We start from the raw sequence: 21,419 nt of genomic DNA on the forward strand, positions 1-21,419 counted from the left end.
GCGCTTCACAGCTAGTGGCCCACACTTGGGTGATGAGAAGACTGTCAGGTAAGTAAAAGCTGGAGGGAAGGGGCCTCGGCTCAGAAAAGGCGTAGGTCCTCCCAAGGGGTAGGTCTCTGCAGTGCCCAAGACAAGAAATCTAAATTAATTAAGGAGCTTTGAGCCAGGGGCCTGCATTCCTCCCGGAAGCCTCGGATGTTGCATGCGTGGAGGGGCAGCTGTGGGCCAGCCTCAGCAGGACCTGTGCGCGTCCGGGCATGTACCCTCTCCCCCTCATGCCCCCAGGAGCTGAACTTCCTTCTCCAGAAGGATATTGGCAAACAGTTGGGTGGCCATCCTGAGCCCAGCCTGAGCCCTCCCTCGGGACCCTGGTCATCAGCCACACACGTGGGCTCTCAGCTTCTGTCTCTGTCCCAATTAGACCCCAGAGACACAGAGACCAGAAATAGTTTTTATTAAAACACTGATCATTATGAAAACACCTTGAGGTACATTAAATAAATACAACCTTCAAGTTGTACAAACAGGTCTCCTGTGGCTTGAAAACAATTTTCTATAAATTCTGCCTTAATAGCAGCATCTGTAAATCAATGCAGCTGAGGGGGGAAAAGACATCCATTTGAAATAAGCTGTCTGTTACATGATTTGTTAGAAGCTTTTGATTTGTATCGTCGTCGCCAGCTGAGGGAGACCTTAAGTCCTCGTGAAGGATGAGATTCCCCCCCCTGCCCTTATTGGCCACAGAGTTGGGGTGCAGAGCTCACCCACTCAGCATCCTGGCAGCCCTCGGACCAGGGTCAAACAGCAGTGTCCGGACAGGCTCTGGCCCCCTTCGGATCTCAGAGAGGGCAGGGAGAGTGCCGAGGACCCAGGCCTGGGGGGGGGGGGGGGAAGTGGGGGGTGGGGGTCCCATGCCTCGGCTTCCCAGTACAGCCTGTCCAGTTCTGCCCTGGCCTGCTGATATGCTAAGGAGAGCGGGGAGAACAGGGCCCAGCTGGAGGGGGAGAGGGACCCTTTCAGATGCCAAGAGCGTGAGGCTCCCGGGTGAGAGACGGTGCACGAGGGAGAGGGTGGACACCAGCCTTCCCCTTTGGCCACGCACCCACATGGTCTGGGGCTCCTGGTTCCTGGATGCTGCTGAGCAGAGCAGGGTCAAGGGCACCAGAGCTGGCGAGTCGGGTCCCTGGCCCATTCCTAGTGGCTCTACTGGCACCTCTCTCTTCCAGGACCTTTCCTGGTAGCCAGGAGCCTGGGCCCCGCTAGAACCCACGTGGACCACTGCGGGCCCTGAGCAGGAGGGCCACGCCCCCTCACCATCCTGACAGCACTGTTTCTAGGAGGCAGAAGATTCTAGCTCAGTGGTATAAAATGAGGTACAGTTTCCTCATCTGCAGGATGGAGTTGCTATGAGAGCGAATACAAAACAGCGTGAGAGGGCGTGTGAAGGGCAGAGCACTCAGAACCTCCAAGACCATGGGCTTTGGGCCAGAGCACCTGCTTGCACCTAAGTGGAGGCACAGCCTGTGGCAGAAGTCCAGGTGGCAGAAAAGATACTGTCTCGCTGTAGGGAGGAGAAGCAAAGAACACGGAGCACGAGGCCAGGCGCTCACCCTGGCTGCCCAGTAAAAATACTGATGCTGAGTTCCACCCCAGAGGTGGGGGTGGGGAGGGTAAAGGTTGGCCTCGCCCGAATTGCAGCTGGGTCCCGGGTCTGACAACTGCAGGCTTAGCCCACCCGAGGGCTCGGCCCAGGGACACCACTGTGTGGACCGCCCCCCCCAAGCAGAGAAACCCCTGCAGCCTGCTAATCTCTGGCTCCCTCCCCAGAGATGCTGACAGATGCCCTGATTCAGAGGCAGGGGTGTGGGGGCCATTAACGCTTTGCCAGCAGGCTCAGGGGAGGCCACGTGGAAAAACCGTCAATTAACTCGACCTGCGAGGGGACTTGCTTTGGGGGACTTCAAAAGCCCTCAGGAGAAAAATTAGAGAATAGATCTCCCGTTTTACAGTCTGAATAAAGTGCTCATAAATTCATCTCTGGTATGTCTCTAGTGGGAAAGTTCTGGTTGTCATCAAAAGGCCTGATTTATATTTTTCCAGCTCTCTCACCTCTGGGAGGCAATGAATGACCGATAACATTAGTGACGCACTCGGAGTGTTCGCAGCTGGCTGTCACTGAGGGCTTCCACTCCTCAGTTCCCGGGGGCTCAGGGTGTCTGAGCTGGAAACCCTCCCTGCTGCCTCCTTCCCAGCCTCCACCCACACAGATGCACCCCCAGCACATTGGCTACAGTGGGGCACAGAGCAGAGGGGAGGGCAGCATGTGGCCCCCCAATTGCCAGGCACTGAGCAGTGGTGAGCACCTGTCCATCCTCCCTCTGCACTCCGGTGCCAGGCCCGTGGGCTGTATGTTGGGAACGTCAGGCTCTGGGCTGCCTTGTCCATGCAGGGGCCACTGGCCACAGTTACAGTTCAGGTGCTAGTGGCTGCCGCTGTGGATGGCACAGGCACGGGCAGTCCCATGGCTGCAGAAAGTTGCCTCCAGGACAGTGCTGCTCCAGGGCTGCTGCTGGGAAGCAGCTGCTGTGGATGTTGCCAGAACATGAGGGGCGGGGTGCCCAAGTTGCCGTTGCAGAGGAGACTGGTCCAGCCTGCTTCTGCATACCCAGCTCAGTGGTGTTTTATGGAAATAAATGATTAACAACCTGCGTCCTCCAACATGGACATAGCTGCTGATACCTGGCAGGGGAAGGGAAGGGACCACTCCGGGCCATCAGAGCCCTGCTTCCTGAGGAGGTGCACGTATTCCATAGGGGCAGGACTCTTCCCCCAGACGCCCACCCACCGAGGCCATTCTGGAGGGCAGACACTGGAAACCCCCAAAGGGGCTTGCCACGGGTGCTTATTGTTAGGGATCAAGTAACAACTAAGAGTCGGCTCCGTACTGGAACCAGTTTAAGAGTGGGAAACAGCAGAGAGAGAGCCAGACAGCAAGCAGTGAAGGCACCCCACAGAATGAGGGCTGAGATGGGAGGCCCGGGAGACGCGGTGATGGGGGGGGGTCTCTCAAAGCCCCTTGCCACCCCAGTCTGCTTCCCGGGGGTGGCCAGGCCACAGCGCGGTCCCGCATTGTATCATATTTGATCTCACAAAAGCCCTGTGGGCAGAAAGCTGGGCCTGGGCTGCCATCTGTGCTGGAATTACCTATTTTTTTCCAAGTCAGCATAAGATGATAAAAGGTTGATCACTGAGCAATACAAACCACGTGGGAAAATGGTCTCATGACGTGATGTCAGTGTCTGTCCACTTAACACTGAACTGACTCAGGGTGGGGGAGAAGCCTGTGTTTTGATGGCCCTGATTTTGAAGATACTTAGTGTCTTTAGTTACATGAGTGTCACCTGTCACTGTATTCCTGTAATGCTGGTTAGTTCAAGGTGCTACATGCCTGACAAAACCAAAGAGTTCACGATGGACATGAGAGTCGTTTTCTGTCTTACTGGAATATAGGAAGTGTCATCCCACGAGAACAACTGATCAGACCCCCTGAAGAGAAGGAACAGGAGTCCCCTCCTGAGCCACCAGGAGACACTCTGGGGCTGCAGGCCTCCCACCTGAGAGCACAGTGGCCTCTGGCAGGACAGTTTGGCACCAGGCCTGTCCATGTCCACGTCTAGACCTGTGGCTCGTTCACACCTGGTCCAGAACACCGGTGCTGAAGACGGCCTCCTCCACGGGGCACTCTTCAGAGGTCACCACTGAGCGGATGGCGCCCACCACATGCCGCACCTCGGGAGGGAGGGCACAGTTTGAGTGTTCCAAAAATTTAGCCACCAAAACCCTGGCATCTGCGTAGGCCTTGCTGTCCACTAAAGAGTGCGGCCGCTCTTTGGAGACCATCTGTAAGGCCTCTGGCTTTAACCGCTGGTGGATTTTCCAGGCATCTGGTTCCCCAGAGGGTGAAAGCTGGTGCCGACAAGCACCGGTGGCGATGACAGAGCGAGATAGGGAAACTAAAAATCAAGGGAAAAGATAAAATCTGAAAACAACCAAAACCAAAACAAAACAAAAGGCAGCTATTAAATAAATTCTTTAAAAAGCAAACATAAGCATGCTCGGGACAGGCCTTCTGCTGGGATTTCTGGGTTCCTGACCCGTGCTCTGGGTGAGCCCCTGCTTCCTGTGTCCCCTCGTCCCCTACGTGGCCTGCCCCTCCCAGCCCTGAGTTAAGCCAGCATTAACCTAGAGGGGCTGCAGCCTCCGGGGCTGGAGGACTGGAGACGGGGCAAAATGCGAAGCAGGCTGGGGAGAGAAGGGTGGTGTAGGGTAGGTGTCCCCCTTCCATGGGCCTCTCTGTTAGAAATCCTGAGCTCACAGGGGGCTGACCCTTCTCAGCCTTCCCCAGCTCAATGACCTTTGCCCTTGTGGGTCTGATGGCATCTAGAGATGGGTCTGCCTTACGACCAGAGCTGGGGATGGTCGAGGGGCAATGAGAGCCCCCCTCCGCCATGTCAAGGGTAGACAGCAGCCACCTGTCAATGGGCAGCAGAGCTCAGAGCACCCAGTGCCCTGCTCCCAGTGCCCGCCAGGCCAAGGGCTGGGAAATAGCACCAGCCCCCAACAGGGCCCACAGCCACTCTGGATGACCCACAGGACCAACACTGGTCTGATGGTGCCTCCAGAGAAAGCCAGCTCCAGGCGGTCAGCTGTGGCCGAGTCACCAAGGACCAGATTAAGGCCTGACTTGCCCACTCTATGTTTCAAGTCACACACAGGAAACATATTCTGGGTGGTCTGGGATATTTTTGGTGGCAATGAGCAAATCCGGCAATTAAGCATGAGAAACTGTAAAAAACTCACATGTGAGGCCAGTCTCCCCTCAAAATAGAATCTCATAAATACAGTGAAACAAGCAGCTTCTAATATCTTCCACCAAGAGAGAAGGGAAGGCGGTTCTTTCAAAGCCCAGAGAGCTGGGGAACCCACGTTCCTGGGTGACTCTTTGAGAGACTGGATTTAGACACTAGTCACCCCTCTGTCCCCCCCAGTTCACAGCACGTGTCAAAGTGTTTTAGAAAAGGAGCGTCTCACCGGTCCCCAGGGCCGCCTGGGACAGCCCTGCTTCGAGGTCCTGGCTGCGGGAGGGAGCGTGGGAAGAGGCAGCGCCTTAATCAGAAAGAGATTCAGTTAAGACATGAAAGGGAAAAAGGAATTCCAAAAGGATAGCATTATAATGACCCTCCTGTGGCTAAGAAATATATTTTAGATGACAGACAAGCGAAAAAGGAAAACTCTGAAACTTAAGCAAACCTGAGCACAGATGAAACTGGAACAGCCCTGCAGCTGCAGCCACCATGGGGCTGGCAGCGTCCCCGGGGCCCTTTACTTCCTCAGCTCAGCCAGGGCAGCGCAGGGGCCAGTGCTACAGGCAAACCCAACGCCCATCATCCGAATGCCCATCCACATCCGAGGGTCTCCAGAGACCTGGGGAGGCACGTGCTTTCGACGTGCGGAACATTAGGGGTCTCGTCCAGCCAAGAGGAGGTGGAGGGCACAGGGCATGTGGCGGGATGCAGAGAAGGCATGGTGACAACTTGTAATCAAGGCACCTCTTCCCTTCTTCTCCATCCCTGAAGTGTCACGGTTTGCAGAATATGAATCTCACTGAGGGGGACAGGCCACAGAAAGCCATCGGGGGCACAGAGCAGACCCTCAAGTGCGTGAGATCCTCCCCACAACCTCAGTGTGCGAACGTCAACAGGTGTGGCCCTGAGAGGATAGAGAGAGGGTCTGATCCTGGAACACACCAGCAGAGGGGGCGCCTTCTCTACATGAGCGCTGGCACCTGAATGTCGGAGGGGAGGGTGGAGAGAGGAAAGCTGGCCAGGAGCCCGCAGATGCAATCTGACACGTTTCCTCCAGGAGGCACTGCCAGGCTGCTGACCTTTGTGGGTTCCTGGTTCCTTCCAGGGATGCAGTTCTCCCAGGGCACGGATGGGCTCTAGTCTATTTGGGGTTCATCTGGACAAGACCACACAGGGGAGACTGTTCCAGACACCCACTGGGTCTCATCAGGGTTCTGCCACTTCCACTTTGTGAGTCCCCACTGTGATGGCATTGCAGTCTAAAAGCCCCCCAAGTTTGACTGGCAAGCACACTGCCATCCTCCCCCTCAAAAGACAGTAACACAGGAGGGGTCTGGTTCTCCAACTTCAGGTGCACAAGACCCCCGGGGAGCTGGTGTGAAATGCAAATTCCTGGGCCACTAGGCACAGGGACTGTGGTACCAGGTCCTACAGCCCAGGGAGGGCACTGCTCGCTCTTAAGAGTCACATGGGGCGATTGTGACACAAGCTCCAGGATACACACAGAGCGCTGCCAAGGGTGCCCATGAGTGCCGTTGAAAACACATGCGTGTCTGCCTGAGGCACCCCGGGCTGGAGGACACCCACCCACCCAGCGCTGTCACTGAGACAGCCACGCCTTACAGGCCCTGGGTCCCACCAGGCCACTAAGCAGGCCCTGGCATTTCCCACAGGTGCGCAGCCCAGGCTAGTCCTGGGGGGAGTCAACAAGGCCGATGGATAGATATAGCCTGTGGTCACCTGCCTGACCCTAGGCCCTTCCCGGGCCCCAGGGCTGGGTGCAGCCAGTAGGCTAATGTTGGGGGCTGGCTAACCCTCCAGGTGGGCTCTCGTCACCGCAAACCTTCCACGTCCCCTCTCCCTGTCCCTGGCCAGAGTAGCCAGCCTGGTGGGGGCATAGCAGGGACTCCAGACTGTCCAACCCCTTAGGGGCCTCGGACATCAAGACCACATTCCCAGTGTGGCCCCTGGGCAGGGGTCTCAGGGCCTGGCTTGGACTCTCAGGGGTCACTGAGGCCTGCTGTGTCCAGGGCAGAGCTGGGCACATGCTGGGGACACAGGTGGGCAGGGCCAGCCATACCTGCTGTGCCAGACGTGCACGAGGTGGGGTCGCTGGCGGAGCGAGCCACGCGTCCGGGACCCAGCCGCGCCCGCGTGCCCTGGTCCGGGCCCTCCAGGGACGCGTGGCCGTGGCGCTGGGCAGGCGGCAGAGGTGGCGGGGCGCCCACAGGGCCATCGGGGGACACGAGGCTCGGGCCCGGCGTGGTGGTGCCCTCGGTTGCTGGGAGGCTTGCTCTGTCAGCCGGCACTGCAAGGCAAGGACACAGCGTTAGCTCTGGCGCCAGGTGACCACAGAGCCATCCCGACGCAGGGACAGCGCCTGCCCACAGGCTTGTCGGATCAGAGGGCAAAAAGCACGGCCTCCTGGAGCCCTCCCAGGGGGCCTGGGCAGCCTGCCCTTCAAACCCCAAACCCAGACAAACCCTGTCACCTTGGGGGCACAGAACCACTGAACAGGCTGACAAATGCTCTGTGGTGCACAAAGGTTGGGGGGTACCAGATGATCTCCCAAGAATCATTCCAGAAGGGGTGTGGGGGTGGGGGACTTAGACCCTTCACACTCCACGAGAGATGAAAGTCAGAAACCAGCCACACCTCCCATCCGGGGCACCCCCTGGGGGGTCTGAAGTCTAGGAAGGTGGGGGGCAAGGGATGCTTGATGAACAGGGCCCAAGCTGAGAAAGGGGGTGGCTCTGAGGGACATCGGGACATCCCAGCCAGGTCTTGTTGGGCCTGCGAACCTGCCCGCCCCACGCACAGGGTGCAACCCGGGGCTTGGAGTGCAGCCCCTCGGTGAAGCAGGTGGGTACCCAGCCCAGACTACGCCTGCCTGGTTCTCAGAGCCCGCAGTGTCAGCCTCACCCAAGCTGTCAGGAATGCAAATTCTCAGCCCCAGGAGACCCAGTGAATCAGACACTCTGGGGCTGGGCCTAGCCATCAGGGTTTGAACAGGGGGTTCTCATGCCCTCTAAGTGTGCGAACCACTGCTCTAGACCTGTGATGCTGCTGGGCTGGGCTCAGGCCCCTTAGTATCCAAGGGAGGCACCCCAGGGGGCTGGATCAGAGCCTGTTTTAACAGGATCCCAGGGGACCTGCACACACTCAGGCTTGAGAAGCGCTGCTCCCCACACCAGACAACCTCAGAGCTCCCTTCCGCAGGCTCCTCACCTCGCTGGGCTAGGTTTTCCAGGTGAGTGGCCCACCTCGGGGACACTTCGGAAGAATCACAGCAGCCTGAACTCTCCAGGGGTGGGAGGCTTTGGGGTCTGTTCTTTCCATCCCTTTCTGTGGGTCCTGACCAGGAACCTGTGCGAGGCCTTACTGTTTCCAGGTGCTCCATGTGCCCTGATACCTGGGAGCTTGCCCTGTGCCAAGGGCTTTACCAGCGACCTCCTACTTAATCCTCACGGCCCAACCAGGTTACCCCCATTCCACAGCTGAGGAAACGACTGACAGAGGGGAAGGGAAGAGGGTCACAGGCCACCAAGTGGTGGAGCTGGCTGGAAGCAGCCCCATTCTAGAGCACCCCTGCTTAACTACCTTCCACTGTCTACTGCTGCCCCCTCAATACATGCTTTGGAACAATTAGCAGTCCATTTGGGAAAACAGAAAGACGAACCAGACCTCACAAATCATATGCAAAAAAAAAAATTCTTCAGGATGATTACTCCTTTTCTTTTTTAAGATGCCATAAGAATAGTAGTAGAAAATACATGAGAATAAATCCACAACCTTGGGGTGGAGAAAGACTTTGTAAACATGACAAGAAACCATGAATGAAAAGCTTGATAAATTTGACAACGAAAAAAATGATAAAACTGTGTGTGGCAAAAGGCATCATTAACAGGGGAAAGCAAAGCACAAAGTGGAAACGCATACCTGTAATGAATACAAGTGTTCTTGTATTCATTCACAAGAATGTGTCAAGAACTCTGACACATTTCCCCACATCTTTACTTAACAAATTTTTCTTATAAATCTACAAAAAAAACAACACTGTAAGAGAAAAACATGGACCAAACACTGACCTACGAGAGCTCAATAAACATGTAAACAGTTTCAAACTCAATAATGTGTGTGTGTGTCATGTTCACCTATAAGGGTGACAAAGATCATCAGGATGACAATGTCATGGGAGTGTCATAAACACTGTTGGTTGGTATATAAACTAGTAATAAAACCTTTCCAGAACACAACGTGGCCAGTACATCCAAACCTGACACACACCTTCCCTTGGACGGAGCAACTTCCCCGTTGGAATTTATTCCAAGGAAATAATTGGGCAAGTACTCAAAGCTGGATGTATACATGCAGAAAAGAAAAAACACCTTCCTGGATCATTAGACAACTTCAAACCTAGAAATTGTATTATTAACACTATCAAAATCTTATCAAAATTACACAGCAGTATATTACAATTATTTTGAATACTATTCATTCCTGCTGGTTTCTCTTGATCCCAATTTTCTCTCTCTCTCTCTTTTCTGAAGCTTCATTGAGGTGTAACTGACATACAAACACCCTGTACATATTTACTATATGCAGTTTGACGAGGTTGGACATATGTGCACACCCTTGATCCCAATTTCCTTAATGTCAGTGATAATCCAGTGGCTGATTCCTTGGGGAAATGGAGTCACAGAGAGGCAGATGCGACTTAGCTCTGAATACATATAATTAATAGGCACTTACAAAATTAGGGTAACGTTCCAGGAAAAGCTCATGGCCCTAGGCTGGTAACTCCCATTTCTGCACACCCTTACCCTGGGTTGTGTGCCTCTGTTTTACAGAATTCATAATCCTAGTGGACTTCCAGTTTTTCGCCTAACAGATCACAAGCATTTTTCCTAATTAATACATAAAATGTACATGTTTTCCTTGACTTTTATTAATAGAATTCATTGTCCCCATAAGTTTTTACTATTATGAAAAACACAACAACAATTTATTTTCATGCCTGGAGTTTTCTTTTTTTTGCTTATTCCCCTAGGCAGTTCCAGAAGTGTGATCACCACATCTAACAGCATAAACATTTTTATGGCTCTTTATCCAAAATGCTTTGTCAAAGGGGTGGGCTGGTTTACAAGGTGCCAGTCAGGGCTGAGCGTAGCAGCCTCTGTGAGGCCTTGCCACCATCCACATCCTCATTGCTATTGTGTTATTTTAATAGGAAAAACAATACCAGAATCTCCAAAAAAAAAAATTCCAGAGCTAATAAGTGAGTTCAGCAAGGTTGCAGGATACAAGATCAACACACGAGAAGGAATCACATTGGTATCACAGTCAATCACATCTACTAACAATGAACACCAGAAACCAAAAGTGAAAACACAATGCCATTGACAATTGCTCCAAAGAAAATGAAACACGCAAGCACACACTTAATCAAACATGTCCAGGATCTGTGTGCTGAAAATGACAAACGCTGATGAAAGAAATCAAAGAAGATCCAAATCAACAGAGAGACACACTGTGTTCATGCATTGGAAGTCTCGGCTTCGGAAAGATGGCAATTCTACCCAAATTACTCTACAGGTTTGATGCAGTTCCTATCAAAATCCCAGCAAGGTTTTTTGTAGACACAGACAAGCTGATTCTAAAATTGATATGGAAAGGGACAGGCCCTAGAGTAGCTAGAACAATCTTGACAAAGGAGAACGAAGTGGGAGGCATCACCATATTACTGCAGAGTGACAGTAATCAAGACAGTGTGGTATTGGCAGAGGACTGACTCACAGATCAGTGGAACAGAATAGAAGGCCGAGAAATAGACCATGCAACTATGCCCAACTGATTTTTGACAAAGGTGCAAAAGCAACCTCTGGAGCAATTGGACTTGCGTAGGCAAAAAAATGACCTTGACTCAACCTCACCCCATACAGAAATTACCTGGTGGGAGGCACCTTTTCTAAAGTTAAATCTGCTTGGCCTGCTGTCCAGTGAGCTCTGCCTTTCTCTGTACACTCCTGCCCCTCTGCTGGGAGTCCGGGTATTGGAAGCACCCTTGAGTCTCTGGGTGAAGCCCAGTCAACTGCCCAGCTCCTGGGCAGTGGGGGCGCCCAGCCCTGCTGATGCTGCCGAAAAGCACCCCAGACTCTCTGTCCATCTCCTCCTGCCCTGACACCACAAACAGGAATGGGCTCCTTTGTCGCCAGGCTGCTTGGACTTTACAACCATGTTTTCCTCAAGAACTTGTGATTTGTAGGAGTCATGTGGCTGGAATGGGGGGAGGCCTGGCCACAGGCCCCCTCGGCCCAAACTCTAGAACGTGTGGTCACTGCGACAGGGCCCTGAGACACACTGCACCCTGGAGTAGCCTCTGGGAAGGTCACTGGACACCACCTCTTAGACACAGCTTCTAATGGCTCCTTGGAGCCACCAATGGAAGGACTAGGGCACTTCCAAATCTAACCGCGGAGACGCGGGGTTTCTGCAACCCAGAGACAGCCTTGCAGAGGATGGCCCTGCTTGTTTTTCTTAGATGTTAACTAAGACTTGGGGGTGATGGTGGGCAGAGAGAGCCCTGGGACTATAATCATGGTCCTTTCTGAGATCCTCACTCATCTCAAGAGTTAGCTTACTTTGGTCTCCAAATAAACCCACCCACATGAGCCTGCCTGGGCACCTCAAGAAGAAGGCTCCCTGGAAATGCCCAGCCCTTGTCCATTTGCTCCCTCTGCCACTAAGGATCGTCTGCTTTCCTGACACCTCAGACCACCTCGCTTGCCCTCGGCTCTGTACTGTGGCTCCCACTCCACATTCTGAGATCTGACTTCCCACATTTCTCCTTCAGTGCCCTCCAGGACACAACTTCAGCCTCCTGCTCTGAAGCCAGTGGGATCCCTCCGAGCCCAGCCCAGCCCCTTCTGAGGGAGGAGGCAAGTGGACATGAGCCTGGTACGATTTTTGTTCCGGAAAGCGTGGACCCAGATTGAGTCATGCTGTTCTTCAACCTTCAAGTGAGAGAGAAAGGGTGTGAGAGGGGAGGGAGCAAATCCCTCCCTGAGGAAGTAGGAGGTCTGCCAGGTATGACTCCTGGAAGCAGGTCAGGGAGGAAATGTGGAGAACTGATATGGTACTTAGCAGGAAAGCCTGGAGCAAATTCCATCCCCTTATAGAGTAAGAAATGGAGGGAGAGGAATGGCAGGAGACGGAGAAAAGACATCCTTTGAAAAATAGAAACTTACTCTTTCAAATACTGAAAGGGGTAGGATTACCTTGTGCGCTGAAGCCAGCAGCGGGGTCTGCGTCTCCGGAGCTGGATTCGGTCACCTGCTGATCCATACTTGTAAGCTACAGCAGGAAACATAAGGCATTGAGTGGGTCATCAGTGGGATATGGGGTCATCTGCAGTCTGGAGGGGACATCACAATGGCTTCCAGAAATAAAGCTGACGTTCGAGCTTGTCTTCTAGTAAGAGGTACTGAGAGCCAGGCACTTCGACTTCTGCTACTCGCCCTTAAACCTATGGGATGGGGGGTGTGAGGCTGAAGACCCCCTCACCAAGGCCCAAACTGGTTTCTCTGACCCTTGGCGATCAGAGTGCTGCTCACTGCCGGAGAGCCCACCATGGCCAGGTACCCTCTGAGCCCACTCACCTTCCACTTATGGGCCCTGTTAGGGATGGACAGGCCACACAGGATCCTCCAGCATCACCGGAGAAGGCAGGTCAGGCCCTGCCCTCACTTCCAACCCCCTCCCCTCAACCGCTCTCCTCCCTGCTTCTACTCCAGAAGAATAAGGCCCCGGGGGGACAGTCATGAGACTTGTTGTAATACTTTGGGCCAGCGCAGTTTGGACACAGGGTGGGCATTTAATAAATATTCTTGGCCTCAATGAGCTCCCAAACTCGCTCAGAGCTTGCATCTGCTGTCTCTTCCCTTTTGCCTTTTGCGGGTGGGATCAAGGGGATGCTCCGGAGGCCACCCCCACCCCCCACTCCCTGCCTGAGCTCGGGCTCAGGGTCAGGTCCACATGGGGTAAGTGCCAGCTTGAAAGCGCCCCCAAGGCGCGGAGGAGCACACTGAGGCCGTTTGGTCCTGGTGGAGTGGGTGAAGCTCACATTGTGTGGGGCAGTCACCACACTTGCGCAGCTTTCTTTTTGAATGGCTCATTCTGCCCAGAGGGGCTTCCGGGAGTCTGAGGGGGGAGGACCAGGCCTCCCTGCTGGCCAGGCATGGGGCGCATCTGCTCTGCGCCTGCCTGCCGGCTCTCTGCTCGGCAGGGGCCCGCCCTTGGCGAGCACATCTGCTCCATCGCGGCTCTAGGGACAACGGCCCCCACAGGCCGTGTGCCCGCCTGTGATGAACACTGTACACACCAGCCCCTGTGCTATCTCAGAAACGATTTCCGGATCCTTGTGTTATTTCAGAATCGCTTTGGGGACACGCTTGCAAATAATGAGCTCTGGGGGACGCCGGGGAAGGTGAGGCGGGCCCCTGCGGCGTGGTCCGATTCCAGCTCAGGTAATTACATTTCTGCCTCCCTGGTCCTCGGCACTTCAATCAGACAGCTGAGAGTCTTCATCTCCCCGCTTCCAACCAGGCGGCTGCCCCAGTGCCGGGCTGCGGGCCTCCCTCCACCCTCCACCGCAGAGGGGGCAAGCCAGCCCAGCCGGGGCTGCGCGGGTGGGGGGCGAGAACTGCGCGGGCGGGCGCAGAAGCCCCCGCGCTGCCTAAATGTCTCCTCTGATCCCAGTTAGCCGCTTTAGAATAACACCGTCCACGCCGGCGCTCCGGGTCAGGGGGAGGGAATGGGGGAGGGGGATTCTCGCGCCATCAGCACTCGCCTTCCCGGTCACTGTAATAACTATACCCAATAACCCATGTTGGAAATCTGTCAAGAATCTTCTGCTAAATCACACACAAAAAGAACAACGCCCTAAAGGTTTGTTTCCTTCCATAACTCCTCCTGTATCTAACCTTCTATTTGGCTCTATTTTTTTTCTTTGCAGGGGTGGGTGGCAACTTCGGGACCTGCTGCCTGAAAAAAAAGCTGCTGGTAATAAAGAAATATAAATAAAACAAGAGAAATAAAATACACAGTGGGACAAGGTCGGGGGGAAATTGGATTTGTTTCATATTTCACAGAAGCGTCACTGGCTTCCTTCTGGCTCCCGGTCAAATTTATTTCCACGAGGAGACAGTTCCAGGGAGCACATCTGTCACCTCTCTCAAGCAGGTGTCAAGGGTTTAATTTGAATTTGGCCTTCCCTGATGTCCAAAGCCACCTTGCCACACTAAAGCTGTGGGGCAAATAGCTGTTCAGTTCACACAGCATTTTCGATTAAATATGAAGGCAGTGGAAAAAGGTGGAGAAGAAATATATTTGTGGCATGGAATTTCAGTTGAAATTTGAGTTTAGCAGTAAAGGCCCAAACACAGCTCTTGCAGGAGAGGGGCTGAGAGGGCTATTGAGAGGAGAGGCCCATGTCTAACAATGCGGGACACTCAAAGGCCTGCATTTATTTATTCCCAGATACGCTGTTTTGACCAGTTACTGTAATTAAAAAGTCAATTGGCATTTAGGCAAATAAGCCACATTCCCCTCATCCCCCTTTCTTTTAGGAAGCTCTGTGGCGAGGACACTGGCATGGAAATTCTGCCCTATTTCTGTAATGAGTTTCCCACTCCCGGGTTAGGTCAACCAGTTAGTACCAGATTTACAAAGAGCTGTTCTTCGGGGCTGTTATCAGCAATCATGGAAAATGTGTATTAAGATTTTAGGCTAGTGTCCCAAGGCAATCTTTGAAGATACTTCGCTTACAGATTTGAAAATGTAAAGGTCATTTTGTTTGAAAATATAAATAATAATTTTAGGACTTAGGATTGGTCACACCTGTCATGTCCATTGCCTTTCTCACGGTTTCTAGTCTCATGGCTCAGGTGTCCCTCCCCCCCACCATATTGCCACCAAAATTCTAAAGCACCGCTGGGTTACGTCAACCCCAAATGCCACACTCTTCAAAGGCACCTCTATAGTTTGACATCCAAGGTCAGAAAGTCTCTACCCAAATGATTTCAGGGAACCCCTTCATGTACCTTAAGCTCCCACAACCAGGCTCCACCCTTCCCCCATCCCAGGTGCCTTTGCCCAGGCTGTATCCCCCACGATGATCTTCTGCTCTGTTCACACGCCCCAATCCCACCCAAACTGTCAAGCCTGTTTTTCCTCTGAAGCCCCAAAGAAGCTTATTTGTCCCTGTCCTGTCACCACATGGATCTCTCAGTTCCACGAGGAGGGGATTCTGTCCAGTTCATGGTTATCTATATAGCATGGAGTACTGCACAGTCTTATGTGGTCCGTGGAACATAAGCTTGTCATCCTCACTGGAATATCAAACTGGCAGATTCTCAATAACTTCCCTGCTATAGACAGAAATTCACTCCTTTGCATCTCGCCCAAAAGTTACAGTCTCGAGCCATGGGAAAGAGAATGACATTGCAAACGAAGTCAGAATGGACCACACCTGGGGCCAGTCCATGCAGAGGAATGGGTCAAAAGAATGGGCTCAGTCAAGGGGTGCTCTTTCTTCCCGCATTAAAAATCCTTCCAAATGAGCAGCACCCTCTGCCCCTGTACAGAGCCCAAACAGTGCATGCTTTGCTTTTCTGTCAGTCTGTCTTCCTTTCTTTATCCAAACAAGTGCGGATAGGCAATTTATATGCCATTTGTCCTAGTAAGGGGAACTCATTAACCTCCTCCTCGCCCAGGGAGAAGGGGTCGTGCTGTAAAGGGGGCGGCTTCTTGCTATTGGGTCAGGCGGGAGGGCCGCCCCGGGGAGGGGGCAGCTGGCGGGCGCAGCCTTCCCTCTGTGGATGGAATGGGTCTCATTGACTTGCGACTCCCAGAGGCGTCTGCAGAACTGAACAGTGCTGCTAGACCACGGAGTCAAAGAGACTGAGCCCGGCAAGGCACAGGCTGCCTCTCGAAGGGGAGGGCTGCAGGGGCCCTCCATCACCAGATGCTGCCCCCTCCCAGACCGGCGGCCCAAGAGAAAGTCCACATGGACGGACACGCTCGCCTCCACTGGTCGTCCACAGATAATGTCAGTGCAGGCACTGGTAAGCTCGGAGTTTCTGAGCCAACAAAGCTAATACGAGACAGGCCTTTGCCCTTAAGGGTTTTCTCACCAAAATTCTGTGAAAGAAATCTCCATTGAGAGAATGCCCAATAGTTTTGGAGAATGGTATCATAGTGGTCTTAGAACCAGTATTATCATCCTCTGATATATTCTATTTCTCAGAAAAAAAGAGTAAAATAGAGACAAAACACTCGGTATCCCTCTAGTGTGCAAGTGTGGGGTTGTGCATCAAATGTCACACCCATATCCAGAGGCCACTTTCCAGCATTCAGGGTCCTTGAAAGGCTCCACGTTCTGATCATCACTGGGGGGCTCTCATTGTCAGGATCCAGAAGCAAAGGGTTCTGAGGTGGGCAGCACCCAGTCCTGACGCTCTCCACAGGGTGGTGCACACAGAATCCTGAATCTTTCCACTGCATTCTCTCTTCTGGAAACAGGAGTAACAGCTTACCAAAGGGAGGATGGAGAGGCAGGCCGTAGTCGGTACCCTGCACAGAGCTGGAATTCTGCGACGGCAGCAAGCAGGGCTGCCACGCGGAGGGGGATGTGGCTGAGTTCCCTCCTCTCCCCAAGGCGGCCAGAGAATCACACACCCTTGTGGGCTTATCTGCCCCACTGCCTGGTGCCCCTGCTGGTTACAGGGTACAGCTGCCCATCTGCACACTCAGTCACCCTCCCCCTCCTGCCTTCCAGGGACTTCCCTCCCCTGCCCTGGGTCAGCTTGCCCCACCCTCTGGGCTCTGTCCTTTCCCTTGGTAACACCCTTGCACCCTACACCCACACTCCCCTGTAACTACCTCCTGTTTCTCCTCTTTGCCAAGCATCTTGCATAGTTATCTACTCCCGTTCCCAAAGTGATCCCCTGGAGCAGAAGCAGCCGCAGCAGCAGGAGCTGGGACTTTGGTAGGAATGCAAATTCTTAGCAGCCCCCTATCCCCAACTACTGACTCAGGAACTCTGGGGGTGGGCCCAGCTATCTGTATTTGATTGACAAGCCCTCTGGGCAATCAGGATGCCCACTGCAGTCCCAAGACCACTGGTCCACACCCCTGCTACACCTCCTCACATCCATCCCCTCCTCTATCCAGTGTAATCTGGCTCCTGCCCCATTGCAGCCGCTCCTGCAAGGTCACCAGCAGCCCCTCAATGGTGAGCCAGGAGGATGGGGGTCAGCCCTTCACAGCCTCTGGGCAGCACTTGGACCATCCCTTCCTCTCTGAACCTCTGGTTTCTGCGAGTCCAGGCTCTCTGGAGCCCCCTCTGTCTGCTCTGCAGCCTGTCCTGGGGGCACCTTCCTCTAGCACCCTGCAGTGCTGTCATTCCACAGGGCTCTCCCTCTCCTTGGGCCCCCACCCCCTTTCGGTTTCCCAGGCTTCAGTGGCTACCCCTGTGGCTAACCCTGATCTCTCTAAGGCCCCAACTATGGATCCTATTGTCCCGTGGACACTGGCTTGGATGTTCTGATGACCCTGGAATCCAACAAACCAAACCAAGCCTGTCACCTCCCTCCACATCACACTCATCTCAAACTCATCTGAGTGGCCTTCCGTGCTCTCCTCCCTCCGAGCCTTTGCACAGGCTGTTCCCTCTCCCAGGAGCTCCCAGCCCCTCCTCCCCCAACCTTGCCCACCTGCTGCCCACTCAGCCTGAGCCCTCAGCTCACAGAGGCTCCCTGGACCCCCAAACATGGACCAGGCACCCCTGCCCAGTGCCCCGCAGTGCGCCGGGCTCCCCTCAGAGTGCTTATGATGTTGCCACAGGAAGCGGTTTCCACTGATAATAATGAGTTATTGATAGTTCAATTTCCACTGATAATATTGATTTGAATTATTTTTATCATAAAGAGAAAGATAAACCACTTCAGGAAAGCGGAATTCTCTCCTCAGCTTTAAAAAAAAAATTTAAGAGAATTTCAGTTATTATGAGTTTAGAAATGAGATTACACAGCCACACTCTTGCCTCTGCGCTAAGAAATTCCTCCCTCACAGGCAGTTCCCACACATCTGCTTCTACTAGGGACAGAGGAAAGGCCAGGAGTCCTTGGCCGAGTGCCCTTCTGTCATCCACAGCCCGATGAGCCAGCCCAGGACATTTCAGGGCGAGAGCAGGCCGTGAAGGAAGAACCTGAGGCTGAGGGGGCCAGTCCCACGGCTGCTCAGGCACCGTTCGCCTGTGCCAGGGTGGGCTGGGGGTGGGTGGGCTCCTGATGGGCGCTGAGCAGTCCCACCCAAGTGACCCCCAAGGCGAATCCCTGTTGCAAAGAATTCTTTCTACGATGCGTTGAGTCCAGCAGTGTCTAAATGTGCCGCTAGGCGACAGGCAGGCGCGTCTTGCCTTCTCTTCCCTTCCCACAATCACCCAGCTTGCAGGATGTGATCACCCTTGTAGATGCCATTGTCTCTAGAGGTTTCTGGAGGCTGAGTCCCAACAGGCAACACGTAAACCGTTTCTCTACCCACAGAGGTTCCTTAGAGCCAGGACCTCCTCAGGGGGTGGCTGGGAGAAGGACAGGCTCTGCCGCCTGGCCTACTGGCCATGTGGGCCCTCAATCTCAGAGGGGCAGTGAGGAGGGCACAGGGCGGCATTGGAAGGACTGGCCAGGTCTGAGGCCTGCACCACTTCTTGGTGGTGGTCTCAGGAGAGGGTGCAGGTCAGGAGAGCTCCATGGCTAGAGCCCTTCGATATTCAATAAATGCAACAATGACGAAGATGATAATACCATGAAAAGGGCAAGTGACTTTTGCTGAATCAGAGCCCCACTACGTGCTGAGTCCTCTGCTGGGTCCATTACAAACATCCGTCCATCCTATGTGCTTGGTACTATTATGAGCCCCATTTTACAGATGAGGAAACTGAGGGTCCACCCACATATCCTGAGTGCACACCTGCTATGGGTCAGGCACCATGAGGTTCTGGGAGTGCCTGGCACACCGGCTCAGAGAAGGCCCTCCACTCCAGGTGGCTCGGGCACCTCCCTGGCCAGTAGACACCAGGCCTTGGGCAGGACCTGGGATCCAGAACTGCTTTTGCACCTCCCAGAAGACAGCGACAGTAGCATGTAGTCAAGACAGGTGGGAGTCCCCTGGGTACTCGGTTCATGACCAGAGCTCCACCCTGGGGGCCTCTGCCCATGGGTTAAACCTGTGCCAGCAACTTCTGTGCTGTGTCCCCAGACACACCAGCCAGCGTCAAGCGCAGACGCATCTGGGAAGAGCCAAGGGGAAAAAGCACAAATGTTGAGGTTGGAATCCTGGGCCGGGGTTGGGATCTCTGCAGGTTCTGCTCTCTGAGCCTGCCGCCTCCTCTCCACCACAAGGCTAATGAGACCGACACCCCCAGGTTTGCTGAAAGGCTGAGAGAGATACAAATGCAGGCAGTAGGCTCGGTACAAGCCGGGGCCGGGCCTTTCTCACCTGGCTGGCTGGGGTCGGGCCCACCACGGCCTCGTAGGGCGGGGGGAGCTCGGCGGGGTAGAGCAGGCCAGGGCTGTTGATGGCAACATCATACAGAGTGCTGAACGGAGAGGGAGCAAAGTCCAGGTGGAGGCCCCTGAAAAGGCAGAATCATCGAATTGTCACTCCCTGGGGAAGGAGCCTGAGCTGTCTGTCGCCATTTCTCTCGAAGCAATCCCAACATGTCTTGTCAGGGTTTCCCCTCACTGAATACTCACTGTGTTTGTGAAATAAAAGCCTAATTCGCCAGGCAGTTTTAACTTTTGTTTTCTTCTGGAACGATATTGATATATTCAATAAACTCTGTGGCCCTGTCCATTCAAATTAAAATAATCATACAGCTGATTAAATCTTTAATTAAATTTTACATGTTATATTAATGACCATAACTTGATAGTGGTTTTGTGTTGCCTGAGAACATAAAAGAGCTGCTCTTGTCTGGCTGGGTTTTCTTTTTTGCTGCCCAGCAATGACATCAATAGAAACGTTCTATGTCTAAGCCGCCTCTTCTTTCTCTGCTCATCCTCTGCTCCCTAGTCAAACAAGCCTTCTTGCATGTGCCCTCCTCTGCTCCACTGAACATGAGCACGGCCGCTGCGCCTCCACCTCCCAAAGGCTGCTTCCTAGCCTCCTGTCTTCAGCACCCAGCGTGGAGACATCAAAGGAAAGACCCACCTGTGGGCCTCGGCCATGGGCGTGCAGGTGTACTCTGGAGGGTAGTAGGGGGGAGGGGGCAGCGGGGGCACGAACTCATCGAAGTCCAGGGTCTGGTGGAGGACAGTGCCGTGGGGGGTCACGCAGGCAGGGCTGGCGGAATGCGCCCTTTGTGGAAGGAACTGGAAAACAGAGAGATTCAGAGTTACTGGGGACATCTTGTGTGGTTTGTGTCTAATTAAGCTAATTACACATAAGCTTTAATGATCCATTTGGAACTTATGTAATTTAAACTGTCAAGCCGTGACGGCTAAACACACATTTTAAAACGATGGCTCCAGGAGGAACGCCTCGCCTCCGAAGCCTCATTATGCTTTGTTTCCCACGCTGTTACGTAGAATGCCTCTTTCCTGACGAAAAATAGTCTGAGAAGTCTTTAATTCTGTCGCTACCACTAAGCCTGTCTCTTCCGATTATACCACTCAAAGCCTCTGTCAAAGGGGTGCCTGACGTCCACGGGTTAAGACAGCTCTTCCTGAAGTTCGATCAGAAGAAAACACCAGACCCTCAAGATGCTCCCTCCCAAACTCCAACAGTGAAATAAATTTGGGAAATGCCATGTATTGTACTGCATTTCTGGAGCGCTGTAATGTACATTAGAGTGTTAAAGGCCCTGAGAAGGCCTGCACGAAAATATCCATTAAACCGTTTAACCCATTAATGGAACATTTCTCAAATATTTCATTATGGGTCCCTTTGGACACATAGTATCTATTAATATTTTGTAGTTCTAGGGAATTCACACACTTTGTAAAACACTGCTCTAAGGGAAAAGAATCCTTCAAGAGCTCCAGAACATTCTGTGGGGCAACCTTAAAACTGAGATGCTGCTTGAGCAAATTGAGGTAAAATCACTCAAACAAAATGAACGCTGTCTCTGCCTCATTTTCCGTTTCTGCCCATGGGAATCACCGATCAGTAACTGCTCCTCTTTCCACCCTCTGGTCACTGCTCCCCAGAGGTTACCTGTGGCGCAGAGATGCCTGAGACATTGCTCCAGTTCCAATCAACACCCCACTGTGAGCCCCAGATCTGCCCTCTGGGACCTCCCACTGCATGGGGGGTCGGGGTTGGGGAGCCAAGGACCCAGAGTCAACTGTATATGGCCAAGTAAGAACAGTTCCATCAGGAAACGATGGACTCTCCAAGCCCTGTGTGGAACCTGGGCTCTACAAGGGGTTAATGAAGAAGCTAACATCTGAATGGGCCTGAAACATTGGTAGGATTTCAAGAGGTGAGGAGTAG

At 53.4% G+C, this 21,419-nt stretch overlaps 1 protein-coding gene across 4 annotated transcripts in view; it reads right to left on the bottom strand.

Annotated features, from left to right (window-relative positions):
- Positions 1 to 439: 439 nt before the first annotated feature.
- The window catches only part of ENTREP2 (endosomal transmembrane epsin interactor 2), a 447,469-nt gene continuing 426,489 nt past the window's right edge, over positions 440 to 21,419 (bottom strand). For all 4 annotated transcript variants that reach the window (XM_004432010.3, XM_087428833.1, XM_087428834.1 and 1 more), the window contains 6 exons: positions 20,136 to 20,296; positions 19,422 to 19,557; positions 12,143 to 12,218; positions 6,946 to 7,173; positions 5,092 to 5,166; positions 440 to 4,013 (listed from right to left, as the gene is read on the bottom strand). In XM_004432010.3, coding sequence (XP_004432067.2) covers positions 3,691 to 4,013; positions 5,092 to 5,166; positions 6,946 to 7,173; positions 12,143 to 12,218; positions 19,422 to 19,557; positions 20,136 to 20,296 — 999 coding nt within the window. In that variant the 3' untranslated portion in view covers positions 440 to 3,690. The remainder of the gene's footprint in view (positions 4,014 to 5,091; positions 5,167 to 6,945; positions 7,174 to 12,142; positions 12,219 to 19,421; positions 19,558 to 20,135; positions 20,297 to 21,419) is intronic.

The sequence above is a fragment of the Ceratotherium simum genome, chromosome 3, assembly GCF_057802395.1.
Source record: "Ceratotherium simum simum isolate JZ-2026a chromosome 3, ASM5780239v1, whole genome shotgun sequence".
Classification (NCBI taxonomy): domain Eukaryota; kingdom Metazoa; phylum Chordata; class Mammalia; order Perissodactyla; family Rhinocerotidae; genus Ceratotherium; species Ceratotherium simum.